Raw genomic sequence first — 27,287 nt, forward strand, 5'->3', positions numbered from 1 at the left:
CCTCTGGAGTGATGTGAGTAAAACCAATCTGCATGGGTTCATGTTGAGTGGGTGTTTCGTGATGATATAGCTGCAAGGGTCGAACTGATCGTCGTGAGCGAATTAGATTATCCACTTGAATGGCTAGATCGATGTATTCCGTCAGAGTTCTCCCTTCATCACAGCAGGCTAATTCGGACTGGAGTTCCATAGTGAGACCTTTGCAAAAGAGAGTTTTCAGAGTGCTCTCGACCCAGTCAGTTTGTGCTGCGAGCGTGCGGAAAGTTAGAGCATATTCGGCTGCAGTTTTATTCCCTTGAGTGAGAGATAGTAGTTGTTCCCCGGCATCTCCTCTCTCTGTAGAATGATCGAAAACATGGCGGAATTGTTGCATAAATTCACTAAACGAAGCGAAGGAAGACCCATCAGTTCTCCAAACAGCCGTAGCCCATTCTAGCGCTCGTCCCGTGAGCAGTGAACAAACAAACGCAATCCGGCTTGCGTTGGTGGTGTATAACGACGGTTGCTGCTCCACAAAGAGAGTACATTGAAGCAGAAATCCTTTGCATTTCGTGGGGTTTCCATCAAACTTCTCGGGGAAAGCCAGCCGTGGATTTACTGAGGAAGTGGCGGCCGGTGGAGGATTTTCTGAGGGAGAACTGGCAGGTGCAACAGGAGGATTAGTGATCGCAGTTCGTAGTTCTTGCAGACCCTGAACCAGTTCCTCGGTGAGTGAAGTCAAATGACTAAGTTGATGGTGATGTAGATCCAGACGAGATGCTTGAGAGGTAAGTTCAGTGGAAACCAAAAGGTTTAACTGACCCCAGCTAAAGTCTCAGTGCTGGTGGATGCAGAGCGGCCGTTTCTTGCTATTACAGTCTATCTTGTTTTACAGTCTATTTTGTGACTGAATAAGAGGCATATACAAACTATATAGGACTACTTCTGCTATTTCCACCCCCTTCTTTGGAAGGGTTCCAGATTCAGTCAAGGCCATTTGGTGCTCTTGCATGGATCATAATGAGAGCTTGTTTGTCCTCGTCTGTTCTCTTGCTGTTCTCAAACCCCTGCATGATAAGCCTGCATCCAGAAGTGTCACTCAGGTCAACATTACAATATGTCTACTAGCACCTATTATTCATAATGAGCTAATTTTAAATTATTCATTTCTTTTTGTTTGTTATGGAAACATACTAATATCATTGTTTTTTTGTTTTTTTTCTCCAATTTTTTACCCTAATTTACTTCACCTATATTCCTAGTGCTTTATACGGTGGATTCATCAGGCAAGATTATGCAGATATGAGAATCCCATAATTTCAGTAGCTCCATAATGCACTATTCAAATGTTCTTCCTTTATGTACAATTAAATATGTTTTTCCACTTTCTATATTTTATGCTTGTAGATTTTCAACATTAGCTTTATAGCACAACTTCCTGCTTTCTTTTGCTCCCAAAAAGCTTTAGTTCACTTAAATCGCTTGTACAGTTAGGCTACAGTAAAATCAACCAAATGCCAAATTGCTGCTACATTCATAATAATTTAAACAATCAATAATTTACCCACAGCAACTGATTTATATTAGCAGGATTTTTCTATATTTCAGCATTATTCTTCCCTCTTTTTGGACTATTTACTTTAAATGTTTTTGATAAGTAAATTCCAAAGTATCACTCTACCCACATAATATTTTACTGTTTTGTTAATCTTGTGCCAGCTCTTTCTCTTGGCACAGGCAATCGAGGTGCTTTGCTGGTGGTCCTGTTCACTATTTCCTTGAAGACCAGCTGGTCGTGCTGAGTGAACCTCTGCTAGCAGGCTCTCCCCCTTCCAGAAGTTCACTGGCACAAAGGATCACCTCTGCCTTTCAATCATGTATTTGAGACTTTTAAAAAAAAAATATATATATTATGCATTTAATCACATTCCCCCTTTTTGGGAGATTTTTTATTGTGATACATTCTTACGCTATATTGTAAATAGCTTTTTAGCAATTGTTTCCATTAACCAGTTCTCACTGGTTGGAATATTTTGCCGTCTTCAAAGCAAGATTTTAGGCTCTCTAGTCTTCTCCCACGTCTCCTGGGACAAAACCAGCAGCCACTTGCTTTCTACGTCATTTGTATTTATCTCAATACATTATGACCATATTTACGACGCTAGAAATACCCAGCTGTTTCCAAGTCTGATTTCTTTGTACACCTTTGTTCCGGAATTTTGCCTTAAATGGTTAAATAACCAAAGGTCCATGCCCCAAATTCTATGCCTATTGCCTACCATATATACCGGGAAATTACTTTGGTTAATGTCTTTCAAACATTCATCGCATTTAGTCCACAGCAACCCTGTTACATAAACAGTCCTATGCATCCATGTGCTCGCCGATAGTCACTGGGTCATTCATTATTACTTTGAGGATAACTCATCCTACATTCCTGGCAGACAACAACACACTCGGTTCTCTCATTGTTTGTTGACAATCTTCTTTTTCAATTTATCATTAAATTAACCTCAGCCCTGATAATACCTCTCTAGTTATCTCTAACTTAAGAAGCTTTTCTTTATCTTAATCATACTTTCATTGTTAAATTTCATTTGTCACCTTGTTTTTTATAGTAAGGATCAAATTCCTTTTAAATCAGAAGAAATGTTCTAATAACTCCAAGTTTCTTAGTCAACTATCCTCACTTTTATTATTATTATTACATCTGTAAATGGCTAATCTCCATGTAAGCTTATTCAGACATTTCTTACAGTCACTCTGTATGCAGTACTTGTTGATTTTCAGTTTGTTAAAGCTGTAAAGTGAAAAATATTAATTTAATTTATCACATCTTGCCTGCAACTTTTATAAGTAGGCTATTAACAGCTGTTCTTGTATTTTGATCACTCTGCTGCATATCTTAATACTTTACATTAAAACTAATTTCAAGTAATCAATATTCAAACCTTGTCTTTGTTCTAAATATCCTAAAACGATGTGGTCAGTCTGAAGCACTCACTATCTCTTCCACCGTAGTAATAATTATACATTTACTTTTATTATGTACATTATTATTTTATCATTATTATATTTTTTTCTAAATTCATTCCGACGATCCATCCTCTTTCTCTCTCTATGTTTCTTCCGGCTTCTCCCGTTATAGGGGTCACCACAGTGGATCATCCACGTATCTGTTTGGCATTGAAGTTAACAACAAAATCCTTTCCTTGTGCGACCCAGCATTGAGAGTGCACTCATGCAACGCCCGTCACCAGGACTTCCTAAAAATCCATCAACTATAATACTATATATATGTAACCCACTTAATTATTTTAATATCTTATTTCTTGTTCACTATATTTAACATCCATATTTAACTTTTAAATAACTCCATTATACTGTAAGTGTTGCATATCATATTATAAGTAAAACATATACAATAGAATCATATCTTTATATACAATAGTAATATTATAATGTCTGTCCCCATTTAGGAACATCTTGTTATCAGTCAAAACTTCAAAGATTAAATTCTCACTAAGGTGTTAAATTTGGTCCAATATCTGTTATATATTATACATTCTGTTTTCGTTTCTCTACTTTTCTTTAAGTCAAGCTAGTTTATCAGCTGTATTAATATCATATCACTGTGTTTTCTTTAAAATTGTCTGGTTGGACTAAAAGGGTCAGAAAAAGGTTTAGTCTATACAAGAGGTTAAGTCCCCCCAACATTTTCTAAAGCTTTAGAGCTAAATCAGTTAGTTTACCTGGCAGTCTATTTTCCCCAGTTTTTCAAAACAGTTTAAATCAAACCCTGTTTCTCCATGTATTGCTGGGTTTGTCTGGTGAAACTCCTGTTGAGCGACCTTGAGATACTCCTGTGAGCTCTGTGTGCTAGGCTGTACCAGGAGAAACATTACTCCCCCTAACATGCTTCTCTTTCGGACTTCAAACTGAAATCTTCAGTCTTTAGTGCACATAGTTTTACAAACAATTGTACTTTTTTAAGAAACCTCTTTCCTTTTTTATGACTTTTTATCTGGCTATTAATAGTTGTTACAGCATAAGATATCAATCGTCCTTTTATTATAATGTTTTGCTTTTATTTTTATTTAATTTTTCTTCCTCACTGCAGTGTTTCCACATTTGAGGCTCTCTAACTGTAGTTGTTTGTCTAATGAAGCATATCTTTTGACCTCGAAAATTCCAACTTGGAATATCTTTTGCACAGAACTACTAAACTTTTTCTCAGAAGCAAGGTATGTTTTTTATTATTATTTTATTTTATTAATTGATATCATATTGTATCAATATTCAAATGCCCTAATGTTTTTATCTCATTAGTCTAGTTATAATTGCACTAGATACTTAGGGTAAAGTTACTGACAATACAACAGCAGTGAAGCAACACTTTAGTGACTTAAATCTCTTCTTAAAACATTTTATTTTAGGATTTACTTGATTTTCCATTTTATTTGTTTATATTTGTATTTAAAATGTGTAGTTTTCCCTCTTGTGTTTGCCTGTAAAGCGCTTTGAGAAAGCAACTTTTAAAGGTGCTATATAAACTAAATGTATTATTATTAATACTTGGGTAAAGCTGGTTTTATATTCACACATTCGGCACAAACTACAACACTTTTTTTTTTTTTTTTTTTTTAACTCGACCTCTTTCACATGGCTGCTTTAATTGCACTAACATTTCAGCTTATTCCTGTTTAGTTTAATAAAAAAATTGTTTCTAATATTTAAATATGCTTCATCATTTGCTAGCAATAACATGTTTTAATGTAACCCATTAAGCTATGTATTTTATGCGTATAAACCACTTTAAATTACAAAATCTAAAACTCTTAAACTCAAACTCGTTAAACATTAATAATCTTTTGTATATATGAAGAGCTCAGATGCAAAAGCCTCTAAATGCCATCTGAAATTTTCTTATAGAATGATCATTTTTATCAAGCTCGTATATTTAAGTTCAGTAATTTCACTTAAATGACAATTAATAGGTAATCGTCATTGCCATTTAAGTGAAATTATTGAATTTAAATATACGAGTTTGATAAAAATGATCATTCTATAAGAAAATTTCAGATGGCATTTAGAGGCTTTTGCATCTGAGCTCTTCATATACTTATTAAATCCTCAAACTTGACTTCCTAGGCAATTTTAACACAACTTGCAGCTTTTAAACAGTTTTTGCTTTATTGAGTCCTCAATCAAATTATTAAATCTAAATTTCACTGTCCAGGGTGTTTCCTTGGCTATCTTGAGCGGCTGGAATGATAGACATTTCAACTCCTTTAAAACCTTCTACCATTAGTATAATAGTATTAAAAAAAAAAAAATATATATATATATATATATATATATATATATATATATATAGCCTATATATACATAAAAAAAGCTTTTCCTTCTTTCACAACTTCTTCAATTGGTATAGACCTCTCTTATCTAAACGTATTTATTAGATACATTTTCCATCTGTTATTCTTAGTTTCTCAGATGTTAATAAAACATCTATCAGCTTTTTTCCTCCAGTCCACAACATTGTATCTTGTCGCCAACTTAAACATTCCATTTAATAATACTCTTTGAATTCACTATTTTTAACAGCTCTCCTAATCTAAGAAGTTTACAATATAAGTGTTTGTATACATTTCTGTATAAAAATCCATACTTCATGTATAGTTATAATTAACTTTTTACTAACTAGATGTACCGCATCGCGGTACAAAATATGACCGCCGCTCAGGCCTGCACTGGCTTTCCACAAAAATAAATGACGTGGAGTAATTTGGCTGTATTGCGTGTTTATGTATATACCTAAAAAAAGTGGCCCCCGGGGACCAAACGAAATTTTTCCGTAGAAGTCTAGTGGGGCTACATGCCCACCAAATTTCATGTTCCCCGGTGTTTCGGTGTCCCTGGTATCGTTGACGAAAAATTTACGGGGGCCCCAGCGCAGGGGGGGGAAGTGGCCCCCGGGGACCAAACGAAATTTTTCCGTAAAAGTCTAGTAGACCAACATACCATAAAAATGTCTTCATCCTCGGTGCCACGGTTCAGGTAGTTATTTAGGAAAAACTGCATTTTTTTGGGTTTGGGGGGGCCCAGCGCGGGGGGGGGGAGTGGCCCCCGGGGACCAAACGAAATTTTTCCGTAGAAGTGTAGTGGGGCTACATGCCCACCAAATTTCATGTTCCCCGGTGCTTCGGTGTCCCTGGTATCGTTGACGAAAAATTTACGGGGGCCCCAGTGCGGGGGGGGGGGGGAGTGGCCCCCGGGGACCAAACGAAATTTTTCCGTAAAAGTCTAGTAGACGAACATACCATAAAAATGTCTTCATCCTCGGTGCCACGGTTCAGGTAGTTATTTAGGAAAAACTGCATTTTTTTGGGTTAAGGGGGGCCCAGCGCGGGGGGGGGAGTGGCCCCCGGGGACCAAACGAAATTTTTCCGTAGAAGTCAAGTGGGGCTACATGCCCACCAAATTTCATGTTCCCCGGTGTTTCGGTGTCCCTGGTATGGTTGACGAAAAATGTACGGGGGCCCCAGCGCGGGGGGGGGAAGTGGCCCCCGGGGACCAAATGAAATTTTTCCGTAAAAGTCTAGTAGACCAACATACCACAAAAATTTCTTCATCCTCGGTGCCACGGTTCAGGTAGTTATTTAGGAAAAACTGCATTTTTTTGGGTTTGGGGGGGCCCAGCGCGGGGGGGGAGTGGCCCCCGGGGACCAAACGAAATTTTTCCTTAGAAGTCTAGTGGGGCTACATGCCCACCAAATTTCATGTTCCCCGGTGTTTCGGTGTCCCTGGTATCGTTGACGAAAAATTTAAGGGGGCCCCAGCGCGGGGGGGGAAGTGGCCCCCGGGGACCAAACGAAATTTTTCCGTAAAAGTCTAGTAGACCAACATACCATAAAAATGTCTTCATCCTCGGTGCCACGGTTCAGGTAGTTATTTAGGAAAAACTGCATTTTTGGGGGTTTGGGGGGGCCCAGCGCGGGGGGGGAGTGGCCCCCGGGGACCAAACGAAATTTTTCCTTAGAAGTCTAGTGGGGCTACATGCCCACCAAATTTCATGTTCCCCGGTGTTTCGGTGTCCCTGGTATCGTTGACGAAAAATTTAAGGGGGCCCCAGCGCGGGGGGGGAAGTGGCCCCCGGGGACCAAACGAAATTTTTCCGTAAAAGTCTAGTAGACGAACATACCATAAAAATGTCTTCATCCTCGGTGCCACGGTTCAGGTAGTTATTTAGGAAAAACTGCATTTTTTTGGGTTAAGGGGGGCCCAGCGCGGGGGGGGGAGTGGCCCCCGGGGACCAAACGAAATTTTTCCGTAGAAGTCAAGTGGGGCTACATGCCCACCAAATTTCATGTTCCCCGGTGTTTCGGTGTCCCTGGTATGGTTGACGAAAAATGTACGGGGGCCCCAGCGCGGGGGGGGGAAGTGGCCCCCGGGGACCAAATGAAATTTTTCCGTAAAAGTCTAGTAGACCAACATACCACAAAAATTTCTTCATCCTCGGTGCCACGGTTCAGGTAGTTATTTAGGAAAAACTGCATTTTTTTGGGTTTGGGGGGGCCCAGCGCGGGGGGGGAGTGGCCCCCGGGGACCAAACGAAATTTTTCCTTAGAAGTCTAGTGGGGCTACATGCCCACCAAATTTCATGTTCCCCGGTGTTTCGGTGTCCCTGGTATCGTTGACGAAAAATTTAAGGGGGCCCCAGCGCGGGGGGGGAAGTGGCCCCCGGGGACCAAACGAAATTTTTCCGTAAAAGTCTAGTAGACCAACATACCATAAAAATGTCTTCATCCTCGGTGCCACGGTTCAGGTAGTTATTTAGGAAAAACTGCATTTTTGGGGGTTTGGGGGGGCCCAGCGCGGGGGGGGAGTGGCCCCCGGGGACCAAACGAAATTTTTCCTTAGAAGTCTAGTGGGGCTACATGCCCACCAAATTTCATGTTCCCCGGTGTTTCGGTGTCCCTGGTATCGTTGACGAAAAATTTAAGGGGGCCCCAGCGCGGGGGGGGAAGTGGCCCCCGGGGACCAAACGAAATTTTTCCGTAAAAGTCTAGTAGACCAACATACCATAAAAATTTCTTCATCCTCGGTGCCACGGTTCAGGTAGTTATTTAGGAAAAACTGCATTTTTTGGGGTTTGGGGGGGCCCAGCGCGGGGGGGGGAGTGGCCCCCGGGGACCAAACGAAATTTTTCCTTAGAAGTCTAGTGGGGCTACATGCCCACCAAATTTCATGTTCCCCGGTGCTTCGGTGTCCCTGGTATCGTTGACGAAAAATTCAGTAAGGTGACAAAAAAAAAAAAAAAAAAAAACTTTGACAATCCCTATATGACCGCGCTTTCGCTAGCTACGCTAGCGGCGGTCATAATTATAGCTCATCCTTCTTGCTTATCTGTTGGTCCGACTGTTTGTACAGTATTTTATTTTATTTTTGTCTAAACTGTAATATTTATTCTTATTTCTTTAGATTATTTTATTTTCTTATATGTAAAGCACTTTGAATTACCATTGTGTATGACATGTGCTATATGAATAAGCTTGCTTTGCCTTGCCTTATCTTGTTATTTTAATAAATGAATTAACAATTTCTTGCTGCTAGCCCTTAATTCCATATTTTTAAATAAATAATATTTTCTTACCTTGGAGTAGCAAAGTTTTCCTGTAGAAAACCCATTATAGTTCAGTCTCAGTCACATCTCCATGTCTGAACCTTTATTAGCGTACCAAGCCCTGTTCTAAGTTACTGACATATTTAGCATTTTCTCTGCTATAGTCATTATTAAAAATTTTGTTCAAGACTAAAGTAGCCTATAAAATATGAAATATTCTATTTATGTTTGTTTGTCCACTTATGTAATTTACATATTCATTTATTACTTCGTATCATACATATTATTTAGTTATTACTATCTTTTCATTTTTTAGGAATATCTCTCTCAGTAAACGGTCATTATATTTGTCTTTATATCTAAGACAGATACACGTTTGTCTTGTAGAGAAATCTCGGCTCACCTATATGCATTTTCTAATGCTTTAACCTCCTGTCTGCATAGGCACTATATGGTTATGTCATTTGTAACTCCTACCTGTTTACTTATGTTTGCAGTACGACCTGACATGATTTATAAGTCTAATATTCCTGCTTATGAACTATTCTTCATTGAATTTTGGGTTAAAAGTCAGACTAGCATATTCAAAGTCCCAGTGTCTTTTTCCATCTCTTCTTCTGGACTCTGAAACTTCTCTTTACCAATATTAACGCTCTCTTGTCTTTTGAAGTTATTACTGACTTCTTACAGTACCTAAGTCTCGCTTCAGAAACTCATTTGTGTTTTTAATGACACTATTACTTGTTTTAAAGTTTTAGTCACTTTTCTACTTAAACCCTCAGTAAATGGGTTCCCATTGTAGACTGGCTGTCTTTATATCCCTGTAAGTAAAATTTCTATAGGCACAAGTTTTTTATTTATTTACTATTATTTTTGTTTTCCTCTTAATAGCATCCTACTTCATTTCTCTCTATCAGACTATTTGTATTTAGTCCTCTGTATTTACTACATTAACCTCTGACTAATCATTCAATATTAAAAGTATATACTAGCTACATTTAACACAATATCTTTTGATTTCCTGCTTTCACTTTCTGTGTTGTGTATCAGAGGTATTGGAGTTCTCTGAACCCTCTAACTCACCCTGACTCTGTTGTAAAACTCTCATACGGAGGCGTGGACGGCCGAGAGAGTCCTTGGGGACATCTTTTCCCGTTTCTAAAGTTGTTACTCTTTGCATTGTTACTTTACAAGTTTATTGTTAATAGATTATCTCCCATTTTCTTCAATGTCTGTTATTTGTAATTATATTCCTTCAATTACCATTTTTACTCCATCATAAACTATTATTTAACTTTATATTAAAATAAAGTTTACCTGACTTATTTTGTTGTCAGTGCCTCCCTTAAGTTTTCATAACTATCGTTTTACAGGTCTTTCAGCCTCTAGCGTTCTGAAGTACGAGCTCTTCTCTGTAATACAGTGTTGGAGACGATCTGGCACGCACCACTGTTGGCTTTTCGAGTCTGAGCTATGCTCACAGACTCTGTCTCTTTAACCGGTACACCTATTTTACAATAAAATCATCCTGGCTGTTCCAGGACCAATAATTATACTTTCATTACACTTTTTATTTTTATTTTAATATGCCAGATAACATCCCATTTTTCTCAACACATATTGTTATAGATTATAATTCCTACTTTTAGCCTGCATATTTCCACTTCATGAAACTGTCTTTTGACAATGTTAGGTACATTTCTTCTGTTTGTTTAAAGATATTAATATCAACTTGATATATAGCCTGTCTATCCAGGTCCGGTGGTTTAAATTCATTTTAGCACTCTATCATTCGTAATATTTAGAAAAACATTTCTTAGCTGTTTGTTAACAGTCATTAATCATTATTAACCATTATTCCTTGTCTAGAAGTCTTATTCTGTAATGTTATTACATGTACACATTCATGTTAGACCTACCTCAGTCTTTAAGTTTTAACCATTTTGGTCTATCTCTATAGAGAAGCCTCGTTCCATTTTCTAGAACCGTTGTGTCTGCCTGGAAGGCTAGTTTTCATTTTAATACATGAGAATCTCCTCATGTTAAATATCTACATTGCTGGATTTTACTGCTTGCCCTGTCATAAGCGAAGCGTCCTCCACTAACAGGTCTTATCTTTTAGCCAGTCTCTGCCTTTTACTGTCTGAGACTAGCCGTTTGAGACTTTCTGTCTCTCCTTTTTCACGGCTTTCTCAATCTTTATGGCTCTCTCGCTCATAAAGTTATTTGTTCTACGCGCATTCAACCCTATCTGGGTTTTTCCTTTAAATAATCTTTTCTAGATGATTACTTTCTGGCTAAATTTCTCTTAGTCGACTTTAATTTTATTTCTTATGTGCACATTATTATTATGCATCATAGCATTAATTTTTCCACTCTCTCGGAATTTTATTTTTATATTAATCTTTGCTCTCTGTAACTGTCCGTTTGGAGTTATTTAAAAGGTCTTGATTAATGAGTGTGAATGCATATATTGTGTATTTATAAAGGACGTTTTTATTGGGATTGTGGCGTAGATATGAACACTTCACTCTGCGCGGGCACCAGTGACTTCCACTAGTGGGCAGTATAGTTTCTCCCACTAGGTTAAACTAACCCTAAATAAACCCGTGCTTACGAGTTACAGCTGTGGCAAACTCATAAACAAAGTAAGAGCGAACAGAAGGGAGTACACAGTAAAGACGCCAAACTTAGGAACGATAAGGAACAAAGGAAATTGCCAGGTTTGGTTTAACGCCCTTGGGAAGCGGAACGAGGTACGTGTAGTTGTTTATATGTGGATGTTGCGGGAGTGAGGTGTTCGTGTTTATTGTTTTAAGTTATTTAAGCTATGTATTGACAAAGAGCCATTTCGCTTTGATATGTTAATCTGTGTGTAATTTAAAGGTTATGGTGTAGTGTATATGAATTTTGGTGGAAAATGATGGTTGTTTAGTGGTGTATTTAATTAGGTTTATTGCTTGAGTATGTTTGATTTAGCTAAGGAAATGTGTATAAAGGTACTTATGTTTGTATCTATTTGTATATTTTTATAGTTTTCACGGTGCATTACGGATACTGGAAAATGCAAATAAAGAAACCGTAAGGACATCAGTCGAGACTCTCCACATCTTGTTTATACCCACCGGGGGCAGTTACACTCTCTCTAAGTTGTATTTTTAAATACTATCTTTTCCAGAAGTTTCTCTTAGACGTCTTTTTGGGGTCTTACAGGTTGCCTCTTAGTTGGTAATTTACTAGCTTTCAAAGTTCGTACTCCTATACTCAATCGTACGAGTGCAGAAGCGAATGGGCAAGCATTGCTCGATCGACCGTGGCCAGGGGTCGATGGATCAATGCCCCTAAAACGTTGGGCGCCATGTTTTACGGTGTGTACTTTACTCTTAACACCTTTTACCTATTTATTTATTATTCTCAGGTAAGGTAAAGAAAGTCAAATCTGACCTAAACCGTAAGCATTCAAAAGGTACTTACAATTTGGTCAGAAGACTCCTCTGTGGTATGTTCTCATTAAAAGTCTTCCAGCATCATAAATCTCAGAAGGCAGATTTTGTAATCAATTAAATTTCTTTTAATTGGTTACTTTTCTTTTTATAATAAACAAAAATATAAAGGCAAATAGAACTTCATCGTTTAAGTATAAAATACAATAATCCCGTTTTGAATCAAAGGTGTCGTAAGCGCTGGGCTTCTTATCTTCTGCTTGGGGTTTCTTGTCCTCAGCTCTGGGCTTCTAGGCGTCGGGGGCACTGGCGTATCAGTATCCCACGAGGCAGTCAGTTCATCAGTCTTTTATACTCCTGTTGTTTTTAACAGGCGTTAGGTTGACACTCCTCCAAAGTTTCCCAGATTCTTCTCCAGGCAGGTGCAAGCGGTCCACCTCTTCATGTCCTTGAACTCCAGTAAACTCAACTAAGATGGCTGAGTTCATTTACAGCTCTAGGAGTCCTCTAGCGCACACACATAATCACACTTTTCTGCTCCTCTTAACATGGGTTGGTACAGTCACATATACATACAAAACCAATTACTGTACATCTATGCCAAAACAATATAAGCCATCTTTTACAAACAAAATAAATAATAACATTGAATGCAATGCATTATATCCAATACATTGGCTAAATATGTGTAACAATAAAGGCATATATAATAAACAAGGAGGCAGGTAATTGCATTTTCTTGATATTATATAACACTGTATATGCAGACCCTAGATACAGTCTCTACAAAAAAACTAAAACAAATCTAATATAGCAACAAGCTATCCTGTAGCTCAAACAGTAGAGTGTTGGCGCTTGCAACGCCAAGGTAATGGGTTTGATTTCCCATGTATGTAAATGTGTGCCTTGAAATCCAATGTATGGATAAAAGCATCTGCCAAATGCGTAAATGTAACTGTAGCAACAACCTAATGCCCAGGCCTTTGGGAAGAGGTTTGGTTAGGTTATATTTATTTTCCACGTGGTCGAGTGATCAGTCCTGCAATGGGCTACGGTGTCTGGTGTCTTTCCATTCGCAGTGGGGGTAAACTGGATCCCTTTCCACCAGTTGCAGAGCCACACTGAGTGCTGGAGGTTCGCTGCTGGTCCTTGTGTAATCCGGAGAACTGTAGGTCAGGCGGTGGTCGATCCACAGGATCCTTTGCAGGTTAGAGGTTACAAAGGCAAGAGTCGTGCAGCTCAGATGAGTTATCACCCAGATGTCCATTACTGTGTTAGTGGGTGAGATTACATGGCTGTTATTCCAGGTGCAGTTTCCACTGTGTGTGAATGGTTCCCTGGATGAATAAGGAGATATGCAGGACATGTTCCTTACAGTTTCCTGTCGCTTTTTGTGGTTCTAAACCAATGTGTAAAAAGATTAGTCTTTTTCTCAGGGTTCTTTGTTCCTACCGTGTTCTAGCCAGTTTGGGGGCCCTGGGCAGTCCATGGTTATTCAGACGTTGGTCTCAGGAATGGAGTTGAGGTGAAAATCCATGAACAATGGACAACCAGTGATTAGATTAGAGATCAACGGGTCGTTGATGTCGTCACCTCTGGCAGTCCTGATTACCATAGTCCTTTAGTTGTCTTTGAGGGTCCTATCACATCCTTCTGTCTTCTTCCATCCACACTACTGCGTTTTCGTTGGAGACCTTTTGCTACGTTTGCACCTCCCGTCCAGACTAAAACGGCACAAACGAAGACCTAAAACGGAGAAGTTTAGAAACGCTGCCGACCCTGTTTTGCGTTTTAGTGAAGACGGGTCAAAACGTAGGACTTTAGAAACGATGACGCAGAGGCTCACGCTCGGCTCTATGATTGGGTGTCATCAGTCATGGAGTATACACAGGTAATATTCAGTAAGAAACTGCTCACACGGAAAACGTGTGCATTCTAGAAATAGAACCGACGCCTATTTTTCATGCGACACGCTAGCGTGTTGGAAGCGTTTCCAGGCAAAATAGAATAGGAAAAGATGTTTATATGTCATTTTGACACAAATACATATTAATAAATGACATTTTGATGTTTGAAAGTCTCTAGGTTTACACCGGCACGCGCATTCCCAGTGTTGGTGAATGGTCACGTGATCCGCGTTTTCAGACGTTTTAATGTGGACGGAGATCAATTCTAATACACAGCTAAAACGTTTCTAAAACGCTGCTGTGGACGGAGATCGCATTCGTTTTAATTCTCCGTTTCTAAACTAAAACGCAGTAGTGTGGATGGGGCCTTAATCACAGTAAGACAAAGAGACTCCTGTTGTGAAGTATGGACCTCTGGTGCCATCATGTCTGCTGTTCACTACATTAGGCATTTAAAAGCTCTATTGACAAAATTAAAACATGGAAAGCTCAAAAAGCAAACAGTGTTTCATGGCTTTCAGAACTATAAAAAAAAAGAGTGATAAAATGAGTAATGAGTTTAATCGAGCATTACTTGAAGCAAATGCAAAAATTAAGTAAAAGTGAAAGCGAATGAGACAGATCTCTCTCTTTACTGACTTTTAAGAGCCAAAGCATCTCAAGAGAAGAAGAGAAGAAAAGTGTCCAGTTTCAGAGCTACATACAATTTCATGTTGTATTCGAATGGAAGAGTAGAAGTGGAAGATAAACTAGATGTTCTGATGAAAAACAATGAAGAACAAGTTAAAAATTAATATCAGATTAATTTCTCTCTCAAAAGTGTTATGGCCTCTTTTTCAGCTCTCTGAACTTCAAAGGTGTTTTCCAGTGTGAATTTTCTGGTGCTCTTTCAGTTCATCATCTGTAGTAAAGTCCTTCATGCACTGAAACACACATTGCCGTGTCTTTTCTGGTGTAATATTACTAATGAATCTTCTCCTTTGTGTGAATCTTCAGGTGTTTCTTCAGGACTGAAGCCCAATGAAACAGTTTACCGCACTGATCACAGTTAAATGGTCTTTCTTCAGAATGAGAAGATGTGATTTCAGAGAGAAAGCCTGAGCCGCTTCTTCCCAGTGTGAACTCTCATGTGAATCTCCAGACTTGATTTACATGTGAAGCGTTTTTTACACTGAGGGCAGGAGACAGATTTATTGCCTTCTGTTTTTCCTTTCTTGTTCACGTCCATCAGGTCTAAAAGAAACATTAAATCATGTGAGATTTCAAATGAGAGACAAACATGAAATTAAAAGTTAAGCTCAAAGTCAAGATCACTGAGTATAATAGTCATTTTAATCCCATCAAATCTGGTCAATAACTGCTATGCACGATTATGATCTATTTTAATGTCATGAAGATGATTTGTGTTATAAATCACTAGTTTGGTCATAAAACTCTAGATGACGCAGGCTTGACATATGATCTTTAAGAAGTCACATAGTTTCCTACATGACACAAGCTGATTGGCCTCTGAGCTTATTTGTTTGACGTTTGTTGTGAAAGGGCCGTCTGTCAACAGATTCTCATATTTTTGCGCCTGTACAATAGAGCGCGTGAAAGCATCTGCCAGGGGCATAAATGTAAATGTCTCGCATGGCAAAAGTTACTTTCAATGGACTCTTTTACACAATTATCTTGCTAATCATGACTAAAGTAATTCAAAGTGTTCATGAAATGCTAATGTTTTATTTAAAGTAATTCCAATCTTTAATGCTGGTTTCACTAGTGCCACCAAATGCTCTCAAAGGTGTATCTGCAGCAGCTCTGGGCATCTGACAAAGTTTATACAAGTAATATACTGGTCAGCACATTTATTTGAAGGCCAATGAAACTAGTTGAAATATTCTCCAACCTAAACACCAAACTTTTTGTTCTTCAGCATAATGATGTTTCTTTTAAAAAAAAATAGTATTTAATGATCAAAACAAACAAACTAAACAGGGCTGAAACAACTAATTGTACGTACATCGTACAACTGATCTTACATTGATAAATGTGGCAATCTTCATTTACACTGAACAAAATTATAAACGCAACACTTATGTTTTTGCCCCCATTTTTCATGAGCTGAACTCTAAGATCTAAGACTTTTTCTATGTACAAAAAAGGCCTATTTCTCTCAAATATTGTTCACAAATCTGTCTAAATCTGTGTTAGTGAGCACTTCTCCTTTGCCGAGATAATCCATCCACCTCACAGGTGTGGCATATCAAGATGCTGATTAGACAGCATGATTATTGCACAGGTGTGCCTTAGGGCTGGCCACAATAAAAGGCCAAAATGTGCAGTTTTATCTCACAGCACAATGCCACAGATGTCGCAAGTTTTGAGGGAACGTGCAATTGGCAGGCTGACTGCAGGAATGTCCACCAGAGCTGTTGCCCGTGAATTGAATGTTCATTTCTCTACCATAAGCCGTCTCCAAAGGCGTTTCAGAGAATTTGGCAGTACATCCAACCGGCCTCACAACCCCAGACCAGACTCATGATAAATCATTATAAATTTGTTAAGTGTAAATCTCATGCCTGGTGTTCTCATAACGATAACACAATCTCAGACCTGATGTGAGATTTAAACATAGCCACTGCTCATGTCCATATTGATAAATAAATGCCAATTTTTTTGCCTGGAAACCGTGCGCCCAATTTTCTGTGGTATGCTCGTTTTGTAAATGAGGGTCACTGTGTGAAAACATCTACCAAACGTGTGAATTTATAGCAGTAAATACAATTTTTATGGACTAAATGCACACAAAAAATAAAGCCTAACCCTTAAAGTAACACTATGGAACTTTTCCGCTGCGGTCGCCCTACAGGTTGGAAGCGGTATTGTCTCATTAGAACTACAGAAACGTGACCCGATCTGGCAATCTTAAATGCGTGGTTATAGCAGATAAAGGACCACAAAGCAGAGGCATAAGTGCCTTTCACCCTGTTACGACTTGATGAACCATTGAAACGATTTTGGAAACATTATTTTAAGGTAAAAAAAATGTCCCTAGTGTTGCTTTAATGGTGAAGCTGCTGCAGGAAAAGCACACAAGCCAAACTAACTTCAAGATTCCAGGTTTTGTTTCTCAGCACATAAAGATAAACTACTTACCGTGATCTCACACTGTGTTGATGTGGTTTCTCCACTGCATGGATCTTCATGTGTCGCTTCAGGTGAGTTTTAATAGAGAAACTCTCTCCGCACTGATCACACGTGTGCGACTTCTCTCCACTGTGGATCCTCTCATGTTTTTTCAGATTTGATGACAGACTGAATCTCTTGTCACAGTGTGAACACTTGTAAGGTTTTTCTCCAGTGTGGATCATCTCATGTGTTTTCAGTTTTGCTGACAGACTGAATCTCTTGTCACAGTGTGAACACTTGTAAGGTTTTTCTCCAGTGTGGATCCTCTCATGTGTTTTCAGAGATGATGACTGACTGAATCTCTTGTCACAGTGTGAACACTTGTAAGGTTTTTCTCCAGTGTGGATCCTCTCATGTGTTTTCAGATATGATGACAGACTGAATCTCTTGTCACAGTGTGAACACTTGTAAGGTTTTTCTCCAGTGTGGATCATCTCATGTGATCTCAAAAAATCTGACCGACTGAATCTCCTGTCACAGTGTGAACACTTGTAAGGTTTTTCTCCAGTGTGGATCCTCTCATGTGTTTTCAGAGATGATGACCGACTGAATCTCTTGTCACAGTGTGAACACTTGTAAGGTTTTTCTCCAGTGTGGATCATCTCATGTGTTTTCAGATTTGATGACAGACTGAATCTCTTGTCACAGTGTGAACACTTGTAAGGTTTTTCTCCAGTGTGGATCATCTCATGTGGTTTCAGAGTTGATGAGTGACAGAATCTCTTGTCACAGTGTGAACACTTGTAAGGTTTTTCTCCAGTGTGGATCATCTCATGTGTTTTCAGATGTTCTGATTGACTGAATCTCTTGTCACAGTGTGAACACATGTAAGGTTTTTCTCCAGTGTGGATTCTCTCATGTGATCTCAGATCTGCTGACCGACTGAATCTCTTGTCACAGTGTGAACACTTGTAAGGTTTTTCTCCAGTGTGGATCCTCTCATGTGTTTTCAGATTTGCTGACAGTCTGAATCTCTTGTCACAGTGTGAACACATGTAAGGTTTTTCTCCAGTGTGGATCCTCTCATGTGTTTTCAGATCTGCTGACAGTCTGAATCTCTTGTCACAGTGTGAACACATGTAAGGTTTTTCTCCAGTGTGAATTCTCTGGTGCAGTTTTAAACAGTGCGCTGTAATAAAAGTCTTCTCACACTCAAAGCACATGTACTCTCTCACACCAGTATGTATTTTCTGGTGTGTATGTAAATATTGCAGCAGTGAAAAACTCTTTCCACACACAGAACATGAATGTGGCTTCTCCTTCGTATGAACTGTCAGGTGTTTCTTCAGGTATGATGCACAGAGAAATGTTTTTCCGCATTGATCACATGAGAACGGCTTCTCTCCGGTGTGGATCCTCATGTGAACATCAAGAGTACGTTTTTGTGGGAAATTCTTTCCGCATTGATCACATGTGAATGGCTTTTCTCCTGTGTGGATTTTTATGTGTCCTTTAAGGTGTGAAGATTGACTGAAACTCTTCCCACATTGATCACATGTGAATGGCTTTTCTCCTGTGTGGATTTTTATGTGTCCTTTAAGGTGTGAAGATCGACTGAAACTCTTCCCGCATTGATCACATGTGAACGGCTTCTCGCCGGTGTGGATCCTAATGTGTTTCTTAAGGTGTGATGATTGACTAAAACTATCCCCACATTGATTGCATACATGTGGCTTCTCTCCTGTATGAACTCTCATGTGAATCTTAAGAGATTTTTTGTCTGAGAATCTCTTTTCACACTGATCACACATGAACGGCTTCTCTCCAGTGTGGATCCTCATGTGAATCTCAAGACGTCGTTTGGTTGTGAAACTCTTCCCACACTGAGTGCAGGTGAAAGATTTCTTGGCTCTTCTTTTCTTTAAAAAATTATTTTTAGTCTTTGAGCGACTCAAAGGTTTTTCTCTAGGTTTGGCATGATGTTCCTCCTCCACTTCACTCGGTTCTTCACTCTCCTCCTCCACTTCACTCAGTTCTTCACTCTCCTCCTCCACTTCACTCAGTTCTTCACTCTCCTCCTCCACTTCACTCAGTTCTTCACTCTCCTCGATCTCTTCCATCGGGTCTAAAATCAAAGAGTAAAAAATATTTCATTTTCAGTACATCAAAACAATTCCAAGAGATATATGAAGTGAAAGGACATAACAGTGAACCATGATGTACCAAAGTAAACAACTTCTATAAATATCACAATAATTTTTATGCCTTTTTATAAATTATACGTCCCTGAAAATTTACATGAATGAGGTACATTGATCTTCAATTATTATTTTTAAAACATTATATACAAATACCATATTTCAGTAGTAAGAAATATTAAATATATTTGGATCAACAAAATTATCTAATGTAATACATAAAAAAATATACAATAGTGTAATAATTTTGACACCAACATTTAGATTGATATTTAATTCATTAAACTAAAAACGTAATTATTAAAGGCCAGTTACAATAAACTTTTCCTTCCACTGACGTCCATTTATACGCATGTGAATGTGGGACACCGGAAACACAAGATCAAGTGAATTTTACTGTGAGAAAAAAATTATTTTTGCAGTAACGTGCAGTAGATTGTATATTTGTGGAATTATTATTTTTGTCATATTTGTTTGTAATAAAAGACACCGCAGAGTGTGACCTCATTTCACGACCGTTGCAGTGTTTGCAACATGCTCAAAGTGTAGACTAACGGTGGGCTTTAACTGGTTTTAAAGGGGTCATATAATGGTTCATGCACTTTTACAAGTTGATTGTACTGAAATGTGTGTTGGCAGTGCCTGTACACAACCATCATAAAATGATATAAATCCATCCAGTGTTTTTTTTTAAATCTTCTTATATGTTTCCTCCCATCTCAAATCAAGCTGTTCGATTTTGTGACGATTTTGTGACAAGGACTCAGTGACAAACACTGACACAAACAGGATATATATACACAGACACTAACAAGGTGAGGGGAAACAGCTGAGTGCAATGATGATGGGGAACACCTGAGTGCAATGATCAGTGGTAGCCAGACAGGATGATGGGAAATGTAGTTCATGATGCGAGTGACACCGGGGAAGGAGGACATCTAGTGGTGACCCAGGGAACACAACCCAGACACTGTGACAGCTCCTGAAAAAAGGATAGGTACCAACTATTCCTGTTCCTGCTGAACCTCCAGAAGAACTGAAGTGAGTGTAACGTTTTATTGACCTTTATATTAATCTTTATATTAATCTTTGCAAATAGCTTGCACGCCTCACGATGAATGCGGCTAATTTTACACTCAGGTACATTAGGGCATGTTTTCTATGTACGACGTTCTCAATATAATTCATCATCCCACGTTTATAGGTGTATGCACAGAACAGAGGGGCAGGGTGAGCAAAGCTCATTATCATTTAAAGACACATGCACTTAAACGGCGTGCTGAAAACAGAGCTGTTTTTGACCAGGTAAAATGAGTGTTTTCTTACAATACTAATGAGAATTTTTAATTAAAGTATATTACAAACTTTTAATTTAGACCCTATAGAATCATATTAGCTTGTACAAAAATGGCATTATATGACCCCTTTAAACTAACAGTTTTTATTAGCATTATCTGTGTCCAACATGTTTCACGCAACCCTGTTAACTTCTGGACTGATTTTCCTCTAAACAATTTATTAATTGTGACACCCAGGAAGTGACATAATCTGGGCCAGTGTTGCCAGATTGGGCCGTTTTGGACAAAAATTAAAGGGGGGGTATTCCAGCAGCCGAAAAGCGTACCTTCTATGTGGGCCGCCATTGGCTAGCAAGCCTTCACCTGCTGTTAGCATTCCATTGACTCGTATTCACTTTGACAGCGAATAACTTTACATCTGAGGCGTTTAAAGACTCCATTTGTCCATTGTTTATTTCTAAAGAAACACGTCAATGTAAAAAAGGCTCCATTACCTTGCATCTTACACTATGGCCCTGTAGAAGCAGTTTTTGTCAAAATAGGCTAACGATTGCGTCATAACCACGCAACTCTCTGTCGCACAGTAGAGAGATTGTTGTATGGACAGGAGGAAAAGCTTGCGGGCAATCGGGGGGACGTGGAGGCAAAATGACAAAATAATTAATTAGAATACTTAGCAAAAGTTGCTCCTGCTCTTAGCTCATTGACACCTCCTACTTATGCTCTCCGTCTCTGCAAGTTTCGGAAGGGAATGATTCAGATTTCTCTTGGCACAGCTACTAGAAGGCTTACAACTGTCAGACAGGTTGCTCACGTCACATCTACATCATCATGCTCAGTTTGAGGCTGCGCAGTACGCTCAGCCATCAGGAAGTGAGTGCTTCTAATTGACTTCACTTTTCTCCGTTGAAATCTATGGGGTCGCTGTGTCCATTTCTTTTACCGTCTATGCAAAAAATGGGCGGGTGGACAAAATTTGGGCTGGTTTGGGGTCAGTTCAGCAGTTTTCAAACATCTAAATGTCATAGTCTAATTGTTTAATTAACAAAACTCTAGCGTGCATGTATTCCATAAAATCAGTAAACATGCACTGTACTGGCCTCAATGAATTCACATTAAATTATCCAGCAAGTTTAACTCTATTAAATTTTTTTTTTACTGTATATATGGCGTGAAACGTACTCGGTTACTAACGTAACCTTGGTTCTCTCTAGAAGAGGGAACGAGTACTGCGTAAGATATCTTACGCTAGGGGAAAATCCTTTTTCCGCGAGATATTGAAGCCAAAAATTATCCTTAATTTTGTAATAATGCAAAACGCGTTGCGGCAGCATGCAGACATAGGCGAGGCAGCTCGCGCGCCTATTGGCTGCTCTGCGGCAACTGCAGCAGCCTATCGAGCGAGGCCTGGCGTGACGCCAGACCCAATCAGGGCACTTCGCGCCCGCTGCGTCACGTCCCGCCGAAATGGGCGTGGTCTAGGCCTATAAATACCGCTCGCAGGCAGCTATTATCTGGTTTTTCATCATCGAAGCAACCAGAGCGTGTGCATGCACGGCAAGATACGCAGTACTCGTTCCCTCTTCTAGAGAGAACCGAGGTTACGTTAGTAACCGAGTACGTTCTCTTACGAGAGGTCTCTCGTACTGCGTAAGATATCTTACGCTAGGGGACCCAATGCAAAACGCCGTGTATGCTGAGATCTGACACCAAAGACCCAAGGGCGAAAGCCCGGGGTACATATAGTGCACAATCACTCAGGGAACTCACAGGGAGTCCGGGAGGGAGGGGCGAAGCCGCACTCTTCCACATATGGCAGCGTCGCTTAGACGCGAATTTCATCATACAGACAGGGCGGGGTACGGCCTGAACTGATGGGGGAATGTGGGTCTTACACAGTTTGCCCAGGCACATCTCGTGCTGCTACTTTTCACTGTCGAACATTGAGCTGTGCTCAGTAGACGCAGCATTCTGAGCTGATAGCATCAGGTCAGATAATACTGGTAAACTTAGACCGACAGCAGCCTGGCCTGCAGGGCGGGAACCTCTAGGTTATAGAACCTTATAAATGTAGACGGGGAGGCCCAGCCTGCCGCCATACAAATATCTTGCAAGGCAATCCCACTTGACCAGGCCCACGAAGAGGCCATGCCTCTCGTGGAGTGCGCTCTGACACCCAACGGGCACTGCATGCCCTTGGAGGCGTATGCCAGCGCTATAGCATCAACTATCCATCTGGATAGGCTCTGTTTCGACGCGGCTAGTCCCTTAGAACGTCCGCTAAACGAAACAAAGAGCTGCTCCGTCTGTCTGAAAACAGACGAGCGAGACACATAAGCTCGTAATGCCCTGACTGGGCAAAGGAGGCTCGCGTCTCTTTCCTCATCAGGGACCGGTAGGGCTGACAGGGAGATAACCTGCGCCCTAAACGATGTGTTGAGGGATTTTGGAACATAACCGTGCTTAGGTTTGAGTATAACTTTTGAGTCATTAGGCCCAAACTCCATGCACGCCGCGCTCACAGAGAGCGCGTGCAGGTCCCCTATGCGCTTCACTGAAGCGAGAGCCAGCAGAAACACAGTCTTGAAAGACAGGTGTTTCAAATCAATTGACTGTAAAGGCTCAAATGGCGCACCTTTCATGGCTTCCAGAACCATAGAAAGGTCCCATACGGGGACTGAGGGAGGTCTGGGAGGATTCAGTCTCTTAGCCCCTCTAAGGAAGCGGATGACTAAATCGTTCCTTCCTATTGACTGACCAAGCGTTGTTCCTGAGAACGCTGCTATAGCCGCCACATAAACTTTGAGCGTGGAGGGGGCCCTGCCCTTATCCAACAGCTCTTGTAGGAAGGAAAGCACCTCCGTCACACCACAGTCTGTGGGTGACACACCACGGGCTGTGCACCAGCCCGAAAACACTGACCATTTCGAGGAGTAGAGCCGTCTCGTAGACGGAGCTCTAGCCTGCGTGATCGTGTTTAATACTCCTTTAGGGAGTCCAACATGTACCCGTTGATGGCCCAGACATGAAGGGACCATAATTCCGGGTGAGGATGCCAGATCGAGCCGTGGGCCTGTGAGAGGAGGTCTCTCCTCACTGGTACTGGCCACGGGGCAGTACTTGCTAACTGCATCACGACTGGGAACCAAGGTTGGTTTTCCCAGAACGGTGCCACCAGCAATACTGAGCATCCTTCTTCCCTGATCCGCTCTATCACCTGAGGCAGGAGAGAGACGGGGGGAAAAGCATAGAGCGGGCGGCGGGGCCACACATGGGCCAGCGCGTCCCTGCTCTTGGAGAAAAATTCCGGACAGTGAGCGTTTTCTTGAGACGCGAACAGGTCTAATTCCACTCTGCCGAATTTCTTCCACAGCAGTTGGACTGTCTGTGGGTGTAGAGACCATTCGCCTGCCGGAACATTGTTCCTGGACAGTCTGTCTGGTCCTATATTCAGGAGCCCTGGCACGTGCGCTGCTCCGACCACTGGCCGAAGAACGGTCTGCCCTCGAGCAGCGCTCCCCATCCTGAGGTGGACGCGTCCGTGGACACCACTTTCACCCTCGAGGAAGTCCCCAGGCTTACACCTGATTGGTACCAGTCGTTCGCTCTCCAAGGTTTCAGAGCTGTGATGCACTTCTGATTGACCCTGAGGCGAAGCAAACCGGATGCCCACGCTCTGCGTGGGACTCGCGCTTTCAGCCAAAACTGCAGCGGGCGCATGCGGAGCAGGCCCAGCTGGAGCACTGATGATGCTGAGGCCATGAGACCTAGCATCTTCTGAAATTTCTTGAGCGGGACAGACGCGCCGCAGCGGAACCAGTTTGCTGTGCGTTGAATGTCTACCGCGCGCTGTGGTGATAGTCGCGCTATCATGGACAGCGAGTCCAATTCTGTGCCCAGGAAAGATATCTTCTGACTGGGTGACAGAGAGCTCTTCGCCCAATTGACACTGAGACCCAAATTCTCGAGGTGATCGAGTAAAACGGTCGTGTGTTCTATGAGCACTGAGCGAGATTGCGCTAGAATCAGCCAATCGTCCAAATAGTTCAGTACTCGCATGCCTCTCATTCTGAGGGGTGCGAGTGCCGCATCCCTGCACTTCGTAAATGTACGGGGTGCCAGGGATAAACCGAACGGCAGGACTGTGTACTGATATGCCTGGCCCTCGAAGGCGAATCTCAAATATCGCCTGTGACGTGACGCTATCTGTATTTGAAAATACGCGTCTTTCAGATCTATTGACACAAACCAATCTCCTTGGCGAATCTGCACAAGGATTTGTCTGGTCGTGAGCATCCTGAACTGTCGCTTCACAAGCACTCTGTTCAGTTGCCTTAGATCTAGTATGGGTCTGAGACCCCCGTCTTTTTTCGGTACCAGGAAGTATCTGCTGTATAGCCCTCCTTCGCTCTGAACTTGAGAGAGAGGCTCTATGGCCCCTTTGCTCAATAGTTTCGCCACTTCGGCTCGAAGTAAATGTGCTACTTCTGTTTTTACCGTGGTCTCGACGCGCGCCGCATAGCGGCGAGGGCGTCGGCGAAACTGTAGCGAATAGCCTCTTTTTATAATGTTCAGCACCCATTTCGAAACCCCAGGCAGCTTTGCCCATGCGTCTGCATGGATAGCTAGGGGTTGAATACGAAGCGCGCTCCGCTCGCTCAGCGATGGAGAAGCTTCGGCATGCTACAACACAAGCGTCGCGCTCGTGACATTTGAGGCATGGGGCGCGCTGATAACAGCGGGCAGATTGCCCGCGCTCGACTCCTCTGCGGTGGTCAACCGCGAGGGGGAGGGCTGGGCGGTTCCCGTGGGAACTGTCATGTCTATGTGTGGATGTGGGCGCGGGACAGCGGGCACATTTATCACACCGAAAGCATCGTTCGCTTGAGTGAAGCGAGTGCACGTTGGTTTCGTTTTTACAGAAACCGTGAGACATGCATAACGTGGTGTTAGTGGGCACTGGGTAGTGGGCACATTCATCATGTTTGAAGCGCAACCGATCTGAGTCGGTTTTATGTGCGCGAGCCCTGTGTGACAGGCTGTGCTTGTGTGTAGAGATGGGCACTGGGCAGTGGGCATTCTTACTACACATGAGACACCATCGGCCGTGGCCGGGACACCAGAAAATACACTCTTTTGGGGATTTATCTGGGTAGCCGTGAAAACGGCATTTGTGTGTAGGCAAGCGGGTGACAGAACCGGCTTGTTGGCTGCAGAAAACACTGGAACAGTCACATTTGCTGGAACTGGACGAGCGAATAGCTTTGGTGTGAGTCTGGCCGCAGCGGGACTTGAACACCGTCGTTTTCCTAGTCGTGCTAGGACGACTTCGGGGCCTCGGGCTTCACCGTAATCCTAGGTCGCGCTCTCTCGCGCTTCGGGCCTGGCGGCGCTGCGAAGTGGAGGCAGTGGACGGTGGCTGTGGCTGTGAGCTCTGAGCAGACGGTTTCGCACGGCCTGCTGCAGAGCTGGAGCGCTTCGGGAGGAAGTGCTTCATAGCCTGTGACGCTTTCTGTACCTCTGCGAATCTCTCCGCAAAATCCTTGACGGAGGATCCAAAGAGGCCTGTGGCGGAAAGCGGGGCGTCGAGGAACGCGGTGCGCTCGGACTCGGCCATTTCCGAGAGCGTCAGCCAAAGATGTCTCTCGGTCACAGTGAGAGAGGCCATATTCCGTCCAATGGCCTGCGCTGCAGACTTAGTAGCACGGAGAGCGAGGTCTGTGGCACTTCTTAAGTCCGGCACGCAGATCGCGTCAGGTCCTTCCTCATCCAGCTTACGGAGGAGATCGGCCTGGAAGATCTGAAGCGTAGCCATGGTGTGCAGCGCTGACGCAGCTTGCCCGGTGGCGGAGAAAGCGCGGCGGAGCAGGCTTGACGTCGTGCGGCAAGCTTTAGAGGGTAGGGCCAACTTAGCGCGCCGTCCAGCGGAGGGCGGACATAAGTGGGCCGCTATCGCCTCTTCGACCGGCGGCAGCGAAAGGTATCCTTTGTTCTTGGCATCGTCAACTGCGGAGAATGCCAAAGAGACAGCAGGACGCACTCTAGCTGAATAGGGGGTGTTCCAGGACTTAGCGACTTCTTCGTGTAACTCAGGAAGGAAGGGCGCTGGTCTGGACGCAGGCGAAGCGCGCTCCCCAGGCAGGAAAAATCCATCCAGCCGGTTGTGAGCGGGCTGCTCGGGCGAAGACCACTCGAGGCCGAGGCTCGCCGCGGCCTGTGCGAGTACTCGCATGAGCTCCGTCTCGATGGACGCTCTCTTGCCTGACGATGTGCGGGCAGGGGGCGCGGGATCCTCAGAGCCCGCCCAATCCTCACTGCCTGACGCCAGGATAGAGCAGGAATCATCCTCTCCCAGCAGGGCTTCCTCATCAGTGATGTCGACGGAAGCGGCGGCAGACGGCGGCCGCTGTCCGTCAGGAAGAGAGGCTGACAAAGCCGGGGAAGCAAGCGGGCGAACCGGCGAGCTTTGGCGGCTGGGGGAAGGTTCCGGGACCCGCTGGGCATGGCGCTTTTTAGGGCGCGACACCGCGGCGGGCGGGGGAGCAGTCTCAGCGAAGAAGGCCAGGCGAGTCCTCAGAGTCGCCATAGTCATCAGCTCGCAGTGAGGGCAGCCGCCATCAGCGAGCGCGAGAACTGCATGTTCCTCACCCAGGCAGGAAACGCAAACCACGTGGCGGTCCCCGTCGCTGAGTGTGGCTCTGCACGAGCCGCAGGAAGGCATC

General features: G+C 42.4%; 2 protein-coding genes across 4 annotated transcripts in view; one reads left to right on the top strand and one right to left on the bottom strand.

Annotated features, from left to right (window-relative positions):
- Nucleotides 1-27,287, top strand: part of LOC309492137 (uncharacterized protein) — a 210,600-nt gene that overhangs the window by 64,176 nt on the left and 119,137 nt on the right. The gene's annotated exons all lie outside the window — the stretch shown is intronic.
- Nucleotides 14,591-27,287, bottom strand: part of LOC309489056 (uncharacterized protein) — a 49,221-nt gene continuing 36,524 nt past the window's right edge. For both annotated transcript variants that reach the window (XM_082157571.1, XM_082157570.1), the window contains exons 2-3: nucleotides 17,097-19,194; nucleotides 14,591-15,188 (exon numbers count right to left, since the gene is read on the bottom strand). In XM_082157571.1, the coding sequence (XP_082013697.1) occupies nucleotides 15,146-15,188; nucleotides 17,097-19,189 (2,136 nt within the window). In that variant the 5' untranslated portion in view covers nucleotides 19,190-19,194 and the 3' untranslated portion in view covers nucleotides 14,591-15,145. The remainder of the gene's footprint in view (nucleotides 15,189-17,096; nucleotides 19,195-27,287) is intronic.

Source organism: Leuciscus leuciscus, assembly GCF_965113295.1.
Source record: "Leuciscus leuciscus genome assembly, chromosome: 1".
NCBI lineage: Eukaryota > Metazoa > Chordata > Actinopteri > Cypriniformes > Leuciscidae > Leuciscus > Leuciscus leuciscus.